Raw genomic sequence first — 9,186 nt, 5'->3', positions numbered from 1 at the left:
ATTTATTATTGGAAAAAATTTAAATAATTATTTATTTACTTTTATTTATTATTGTTATTATTGGTTTTTAATTTGCTACAGGTCATGAGTGCTCATGGAGAGAAAGACAGAGACAGAGAGAGAAAGGGAGAGAGGGAAAGTGAGAAAGCAAGCTGCCAGGTTGAGGACCTAAACCACGGTTGGCCATGTGGGAGTCCAGCACTTTAACCATCATGCCACCTGCTGGCCCCTCTCACTGAAATTTTGTAACCCAGAGAGACAGAGAGCTTGGGGGAGTGAGATATCACCTTCCAGGGGGATGGATGGTCATGCTGCAGTCCATTCTCTTCTTGGGGTTTTAGGCATGCACACACACACATGCTGACATGATTTTCAGGCACTGGGTCCAGGGCTTGAACCACAGTCGGCCTTGGACCCAGTGCCCGGCCCTCTGTGGGAATCCAGCGCCTTGACTTACCATGCCACCTACTGGCCCCCATAATGACTTTTCTAACAGGTGTGAGGTGATATCTCACTGTGGTTTTAATTTGTATTTATTCGATTATTAGTGGTGTGTTGAACATTTCTTCTTATATCTGTTGGCCATTTGTATGTGTTCTGTTGAGAAATGTCTGTTCAGGTTGTTTGCCCATTTTTAAGTGAGGTAATTTGTTTTCTTACTACTGAGTTCTTTGAGATCCTAATGTTTTGGATATTAACCCTGTATCAGATGTACGGTTTGCAAGTTTTTTCCTCCTATTCCATAGGTTGTCTTCTGTTGGTTGTTTCCTTTGCTGTACAGCAGTGATCCCCAACCTTTCTAGCACCAAGGACCAGTTTCATAGAAGTCAATTTTTCCATGAACCTGGGGAGTGGGGAATGGTTTCAGGATGATTCAAACACATTATATTTTATAGTGCACTTTATATCTATTATTTTTACATTGTAATATATAATGAATGAAATAATTATACAACTCACCATAATGCATAATCAGTAGGAGCCCTGAGTTTGTTTACCAACTAGACAGTCCCGTCTGGGGGTGATGGGAGACAGTGACACTCAAGATGTGTTGCTTAGGTCCGGTCTACTCTCTAATTTCGTTTTGGTTGCTGTCACTGCAGAAAAATCTGCTTCGCAAAGATACAATGATAGACATGGGAGCAAGCTTTTCATTGGTTTTGTGGCAGTCTCCGGACATTCTGCCTTGACTTTAGTCTAGAATGTAGGGATATTTGAAGTCATCTCAAACATTATTTTAAGGCCACTGTCATTTATGATCATAAGCAATTAATGTGCTTCTAGCATGGACAAAATTCATTTACCTGGCTTATTCACAGATGGGTCAAGAATCCATTCCTTACCAGTCTGGGGGCTTTTGTGATTGAGAAGTAAGGCTCGAATTCTTTTGAAAGCTGAGATTGTTGATCTGGAAATAAAGGCCCTGGCTTAGTCTCTTTCACAGTCTCTATTCTAATGTTTGAAATATGTCAAAAATCCCAATGTTCACTTGTTGTCCCCCTACTGTCCCCCCAGTAATTCCAGTTTGGTTGTGGATGCAGCTACTTTATCTGCCAACTTGAACACAGTTCTCCCGTGAAGTGACAGATTGAATTCATTGAGCAGGTCGGATATGTCACACAAGCAAGTTCTGTGAGCCTTTCTGTGTCACTGAAATGTGCTCTCAGTGGTGACTGTTTCTCTAAAAGAAATCTCCGGACCAGCTTTTATAATTCAAAAACTCTGCCAGTGATCTAACTTTGTAATCCTATCTCACCTCTGTGTATGACAGAAGATGTGTGTGCTCTGTGTCCACCTTGTCATAGAGCTGCATGAACAGACGTGACTTAAGAACTTTCATGTAACTCACATGTACTTTAATGTGATTGGTCATTTTAATCATGCCGTACCAAACATCGTTAAGTTCAGGTGACATTTTCTGGCTACCTAGCATTTCTCTATGGGTGATACAGCTCATAGACTCCCATTCAGAAGTGAACTCTTTGACCTGAGTCACGAAACCAGAAAGCCGTTCAGTCATGCCAACAGCTCCACTCTGTCCAACAAAAAAATAACTGATTCCGTTTTCCTGACATGTAATCATTCAAAGACTTGAATAGTTCTGCACCTGTGGTATTGGTTGGCAACAGAACTGCATGTAATATTTCTCCATGCACATCCTCCTGAAAAACATATCATACAAAAACAAGCATTGTTTCCTTGTTGTCAGCATCAGACTTGTCAACCGGAATTGTACACCATAGTGACTCATTAATCCTGACAGTTCCGCAGTTCCACAGTATCCCCTGCTGTCTCATCCATTCATCTAGTTACGGTGCTGGCTGAAAGAGGAACGCGTGCCACCTTTTGAATTGCAGCAGCCCCTTTCTAAAAGTTTACTGCAGATGTCTTTGGCAGCTGTAGGATCAACTCTTCACCAATAGGAAAGGGCTTCTTAGCTTTAGCAGTGGATTAGCCACTAAGAATGGTGCTCTGAGTGCAGACACATTTGATAAAGTGGTGGCCTTCAATAATTGCTTCTGTTCTTTGTGTTCTTTTTTTTTTTTTTTTTTCTTTTAAAAAATTCCAAAAGCTTGTCTTTTAATGCAGGGTGCTTGGTGTCCATGTGATGAAGCAGTTTTGTTTTGTTTTAGTTTTTACTATAGAATGCATGTGTTTCCAAAGAGAAACAGGGCCAGGGTGAGAAATCACTCTCAAGGGAGACAGCCATACTGCCATCCCTTCTCCTCTATTCTTCTCTCAGGATTTTGGACACACACACATGTGCTTGGTATGATTTTTGAGCTACCAGGTCCGGGACTCAGACCATGGAATTCGTCATGTGGTATCCAGTGCCTTAACCTTCATGCTACCTGCTGACCTGGCAAAGCAGTTTTGAAGGTTTCATGGCTTTGTTGAATAGCCAGTCACCACATATTTTACAAACTGGTCTTAGAGACTGAATCTCTGTTGCAATGAACCGACAATTTAAGTAGGACTTTTGGTATTTTCTTTTAAATGCAGCTTTCTTTTTGTTGGTAGTGTTAGAGTCTTCTGCTGTCTTATCATTGGATCTTCCCCTCTTTTCAAAGAAAATCTCCAGTGGCATTTGTTTTTTTTCTCATTTTGGCTAGGGTTAGCTTATGGGTTTACCAAAACTGACTGAGACAAGTACACAGTGTAGGAAAGAAGCATGAATGGAAGAAGTAAATAAAATATTGGATGGGCCACGCACAGACTAAAATGCGTGTTGGATTCCTACTTAAAGCCTGCTACCAAATGCAGCTGTGCAATTGAATAGGTCAACTCCATTGCTACTGTAAGGCCTACCACCAGATGCAGCCTAATTGTCACTTGCCACTTATTAGGTTGTTGGGAAAGTCATGATGTATTTTTCTATGCAAAAACGTGTCATGACTTTCCAGACAACTCAATATTACTGTCTGCGTACAGGTAAACCTCCCTGCTAATGTTTATTGGTATTTGTTGCTGCTCCCTAGTGCTAGCATCACTGCCTTAGCTCCACCCCATATCATCAGGCATTAGATTATCATGAGTGTGCAACCTAGATCTTTCGTGTGCGCAGTTCATAATAGCATTCCTTCTCCTATGAGAATCTAGTGCACCACTGATCGCTCCTATGAGAATCTAGTGTACCACTGATCTGCTAGGAGGTGGAGCGATATTGTGAGCAATGGGGAATGGCTGTAAATACAGATGAACTATCACTTGGCTCACCTTCTATTTACCTCCTGCTATGTGGCCCTGTTCCTAACAGGTGTCAGACAGGTACTAGTCCATAGCCTGGGGGTTGGAGACCCCTGCTGGCAGAATCCCACTTTATTTACTTAAAATTTATCTTAAGATTTTCAACCTAATGTCTCCATGTTTAGTAAAGTGGCCTGTCACTTATATATGACTGTTAATTAACATTTTTGGTGTGTGATTTTTATCTTACTTTCCATATGCATAGGTTTTGTTTTTTCTTTTAAAAAAGTATTATTTTATGGATGGTTATGTTTTTCTTGCTGCTTGATAGATGTTAAGTTTTTGTGTTTTGCATGTTTTTTTGTTTGTTTTTACTGTAGGGTACACGTACTCACCAGAGAGAGGCAAAGTGAGAAATCACGCCCCAAGGGAGATGGCCAAACTACAGTCCCTTCTCTTCCATTCTCTTCTCAGGATTTTGGGCATGCATGCACACCCCTCCAGTGTGATTCCAACCATGGATTCAGCCATATGGGATCCACCACCTTAGCCATCATGCCATCTGCTGGCCCATGTTTTTAGTTTTTTTACTTTTAAAATGAGATGATCCTGGACCCAGCCGGGCATGTGTGCGTGCGTGCCCAAATCCCGAGAGGAAAATGGAGGAGAAGGGATTGTGGTGTGGCCATCCCTGCCCTAGTGCGTGATCTCTCACTTTCTGTTTCTCTGTCTCTCCACTGAGTGCATATGCCCTATAGTATTAAAAAAAGAAAGGAAAAAGAAAATGAGACAATCCTGTAAAAGCATATGTCTTTGTGCACATGAATAATATTTCTGTTGGGTAGTTGCCTGGAAGTGCAATTGCTGGCTCAAATTGAATGCTATTTTTGATTTTGATAGATGCTGCCAAATTGTCTTCCCAAAGGAATTCATAAATTTAAATTCATGCCAGTGGTATTTAAGATGTTTTTTTCCCTGATCTTTACAATCAGTTAATAACGTCATTGTTTTCATTTTTGTCAATCCAGTAAGCGAAAAGTGGTATGTGATTGTTTCAATTTACATTTCTCTAGATTATGTCTTTGTAACTTTGATCCTACTTTCTGCCTTTTAGGAGTTAACTCCTCAACATTGTCAGTTAGCTGATAACATCTTTTCTTATTTACTTGGGCTGAGTCTGTCTTTTTTGTCTGCCTCTCTGCCTGTCTATTGGAATGAGATAAAATAGATTTTTTTGGAGATCAGCAGTTGGCGTAATGGCTTTGTCGCTGGACTCCCATGCAGTCAAACTGTGGTTCAAGTCCTGGACCCGGAGGGTTAAACTCATGCTGGGTGCGTGTGCATGTGTGCGTGCCCAAGATCCCGAGAAGAGAATGGAGGAGAAGGGACCGCAGCATGGCCATCCCCGCCGGGAGGTGATTTCTTGCTTTCTGTCTCTCTCTCTCTTTCTGGTGAGTGTACGTGCCCTATAGCAAAAACCTCTCCCCCCCAAAAAAATTTTTTGTTCTGTTACTTTATTGAACTTTAGGCAAAAAATAGAGTAGACTCATACACTCAGTCCACCATCCTGATAAATTTCTCTCATATTTTTTTTTCTAATCTATGGCTATATAGTATTTGCAATTATGTTCTTTCCTCCTTAACATTATATTTTAATCTCTTTTCTGTCTTATTATATAGCAATATAAGTGGTGTATAGTATTCTACTGTGTGTCCTAACATAGTTATTACTATAATAACTTTTCTATTGATTGCTATTTCCAAAATTTTATTGTTGTAAATAATGCTTCCAACATAAAGATTCTGGGTCTGGGTGGTTTTACTGGTGATTTTTTCTTTTTAAAGTCATTTTGGTTTTCTATTCCTAAACATAGAAGTGAATAGATAGTTGCCCAGCTGATCTGTGATCCAGACCTAACACTTATATCATCCAATAACAATTGCACAGAAAACAAAAACCTTAGATGAGCCTTACTTGTGAATGCATTGAGTTGTCAGAAAAGTCATATTTTTTCATATTTTTTAATGCAAAAAGGTGTCATGACTTTTCTGAAGACCAATAGATATGAACACCCTGTGTAGATACTCTCAAGTGAAATTCTTCCACAAGGCCATAATAGATAATAAATAATAGATAGCAGCCAAACAAGACAGACTGCAAAAGTGGAAGAAGGGCCCAATAGGATGAGACCTATTGGTAACAACAATTAGGTCTTTAAATGTGAAAACTGATTATCTCCATAGGTGCATAACATGCATTTAAAATAAACAAACCATCTCTAATAACTTTAAAAGGAAAACCAATAAAAAATCTTCTTTACATGCTGCAGGGTCCTGCCTCAAGCCAGTTAGGCATTCTCATTAGAAACCAACAAGGAGACTGTCTACTACTTGATATTATTTTACAAGCTCTGGCTGATGTAGTAAGGTATGAAACAGAAATAAGACTTAAGACTTTGAGGAACCAGCAGTTAGCATAGTGGCTATGTCACTGAACTCCCATGTAGGTTCAAGTCTCGGACCCGGTGGCATAAACTCACGTCGGGTACATGTGCGTGCCCAAGATCCCGAGAAGAGAATGGAAGAGAAGGGATTGCAGCGTAGCCATCCCCCCGGGGGGTGATTTCTCACTTTCTGTCTCTCTGGCGAGTGCACGCGCCCTATAGCAAAAGCCTCTCAAAAAAAAAAAAAAAGACTTAAGACTTTGAAGATGAAATAAAATTACTTTTTGTGTTTTTTAGTATGATATCTCTGATTCAAACATGACACTCAAATGATAGATTCTGTTAATTTTTTAAAATTACTAAGAAGACACATTTATAAAGGAAAGACAAATTTGTCTCTTGTATCTTAACACATGTCTCCTGTTACTTTTTAAAAATCCTGTTATTTGTGGGTAAAATAGTCTTTTTTTGTAATTTATTTATTCCTTTACTTATTTTATTTTGACCAGAGAGAGACACACAGAGAGAGAGAAAGTGAGAAAGCAAGTCACCAGGTCCAGGACTTGAACCACAGTCCAGCCATGTGGGAATGTCCAGCGCCTTAACTACCACACCACCTGCTGGTCCCCAGGGTTGAATAGTCTTGATTATCTGGTGGTCTGTGTTGAGATCTCTCAAGCCTTCTTCAGCCCAGGGCTGGGTGCTCAATACCTGCGACTGGCTGAGTGGTCTGATTCTGTGATGTTTTTGATGACCTTTCAATGAGTCATTTTTGCGCTCTGGGGCATTCTCAGAGGCATGAATCCCAGAGTGAGTGAGTGAGTAAGGAAGGTATGAGGAGAAGGATGCAGAAGAACAAGTTCGTGACATTGTTGTCCCAACAGTCAGCTCTTTGTTCAGCAAACCATCGTGCTCCCTCAATGCTAGGCATTTCGTGTGTGTGTATATATGTATGTGTGTGTATATGTGTGTGTGTATGTGAGTGTGTGTGTGTGTGTGTGCATGCTTGTGTGTGCATGTATGATGTTTTTTGTTTCCCAGATGCTGTGTGTGCACACAGAGAAGGGGAGCGAGCACTCTCCAGCGGGGCCTGGTCACACCACATTTTTTCTCATGCTTTTCCATCCTGTCAGAATTTGGGATACACACACATTTGTGGCCAATGTGTTTTCGAAGCTGCTAGGGCTGGGACTTCAACTGTGCAGTCAGCCATGTGGGCTCTAGCTTCCTTAACCATCAGGCCACGGGGCCAGCCCCTCTGCATTTGCGTGCTATGTAGCTGCTGTCCTTCTTCCAGAGTCATTTAGAAGTAACCGTTGGGTTAAGCACTACACAGAAATCTTTTCTCAGTAGCTAGCTATCTCTAATTATGGTTTATGACTTCGGTCTCTGAAATTGCTTTCTCTTTTTTCTCTGGTAGCATGTGGAGAGGGCCAAACGTGAACTGCGTTGACAGCACTGGCTACACGCCCCTGCACCATGCTGCTCTCAACGGCCATAAGTAAGTATCGATGTTGTATTCCTGCCCTCCCCTGCAGAGCCCAGGCCTTCCGTTTGTCTTGCTTGCCTCCTATGACAGTTTACTCAGCAGTGGCGCCTTGGAACAGAGAAAAGCAACTAAATCCAGTCCATCCGAAATTCCCGAGTCTCTCTTTAGTGTATAAGTTAAAGGACCTTCCCCCAACACCTACCCCCTCCAAAAAAATCTTTAGCCAAAGGTTAAGTTTTACCTTTTCTTGTGCTTTTGCTCTCTGGAAGAAAAATGTCCCAGTGCCACGTGGTGATCTAAATATGAAGAACAAATTTAGGGCAGCCAGATCGGAAAGGGCCTGGAATCTATTAGGTAACTAACTAATCCCTTGGTAAACTGAAAATAGGTTGAGTGGTCATGAGAAACTTGGCTTCTGTTAAAGTGGTTATTCATTGACTCTATCTCCTTGCCTCCCGTGCTTTCTTTTTAAAATTAGCCCTGTAGATAGCAAGAGCCCTTTTTTATAGTTTGTTTATTTGAGAGAGAGAGAGGAAAGGAACCTCAGCAGGGTCTCACACCAGGTTCCTCCCATCCTTCCCAGCCAGCCAGAATGTCCTAGCTAACCTGAGAACTAAGCCTCAGTCTTCCATGTGGATTCCAGCATTGCATAGTATTGTCCTGCTGCTGCACCACAGTGGCTGGGCCAAGGGGAACCATTTTTAAAGGGAGGAAAGACATAAAGAATATGGTCTTTTTAATTCTCTTAAGTATAGAGAGGTTATTAGGAAGGTGAGATTTGTGTGGAAAGTTTTCTGGAGAAGGCATGCTTTGGGGGGAAGTTGAGAGAGAAGGTAAAGGCTTAAACAGTTGACCTCTACCCTTCAAGTGAGGGAGGGTATGATGATGCAGCCAACAGTAAGGCCCAGTTGTGGAGCCCAGGGAGTGGATGTGCCAGGGTGCTGATATGTGGAAACCAAGAGTGTGACAGAATAGAGGGTTTAGAGTTGAAAGCAAACTACGATAAGGAGATAAGCAAAAGTTTAATTTTTTACTTTTTTTTTGTTTGTTTTTTGTTTTTTTGTCTTTTTGCTATATGCTGTGTGCACTCATCCTGGAGAGAAAGAGGGAGAGAAAGGGATAGAAATTACCACTGCACAATCCATTCTCCTTTTGAGACTGTAGGCACAGTCATGCACATGTGCCCAGCCTGATTTTCAAGCCACTGGGTCGTGGACTCGAACTGCGAAGTTGGTCATCTGGAATCTAGCTGCCTTAACCTCCACACCACCTGCTGGCCCCCGAAGTTTAATTTTTATTAGTTATTGGAATCGTAATAGATTTTTCTGAACAAGGAAAAAGCCCTCATTTCCTTCGAGTATTCTGTATCACTTGGCCAATATTTAACTCAGACTATCTGACTCTGACATACCCCAAGAAATGCAATGCTAACTTTCTTCAACCTTAAAATATGTTGAATGTGATCATTATGTCTTTTTTCTTTTTTTTTTTTGAGAGGTTTTTGCTATAGGGCGCGTGCGCTCGCTAGAGAAAGACAGAGAGATAGAAAGCGAGAAATCACCCCCC

The 9,186-nt window shown here is 41.2% G+C and overlaps 1 protein-coding gene across 6 annotated transcripts in view; it reads left to right on the top strand.

Annotated features, from left to right (window-relative positions):
• Positions 1-7,551: 7,551 nt before the first annotated feature.
• The window catches only part of ANKS1A (ankyrin repeat and sterile alpha motif domain containing 1A), a gene marked incomplete at its 5' end in the record, with an annotated part of 128,034 nt that continues 126,399 nt past the window's right edge, over positions 7,552-9,186 (top strand). For all 6 annotated transcript variants that reach the window (XM_027770206.1, XM_014586168.2, XM_014586166.2 and 3 more), the window contains 1 exon segment: positions 7,552-7,632. In XM_027770206.1, the coding sequence (XP_027626007.1) occupies positions 7,552-7,632 (81 nt within the window).

Source organism: Tupaia chinensis, unplaced genomic scaffold (assembly GCF_000334495.1).
Source record: "Tupaia chinensis unplaced genomic scaffold, TupChi_1.0 Scaffold000116_1, whole genome shotgun sequence".
Taxonomy (NCBI): Eukaryota; Metazoa; Chordata; class Mammalia; order Scandentia; family Tupaiidae; genus Tupaia; species Tupaia belangeri.
The sequence above is the reverse complement of the archived record's forward strand: the minus strand, read 5'-3'. Positions and strand labels throughout refer to the sequence as shown.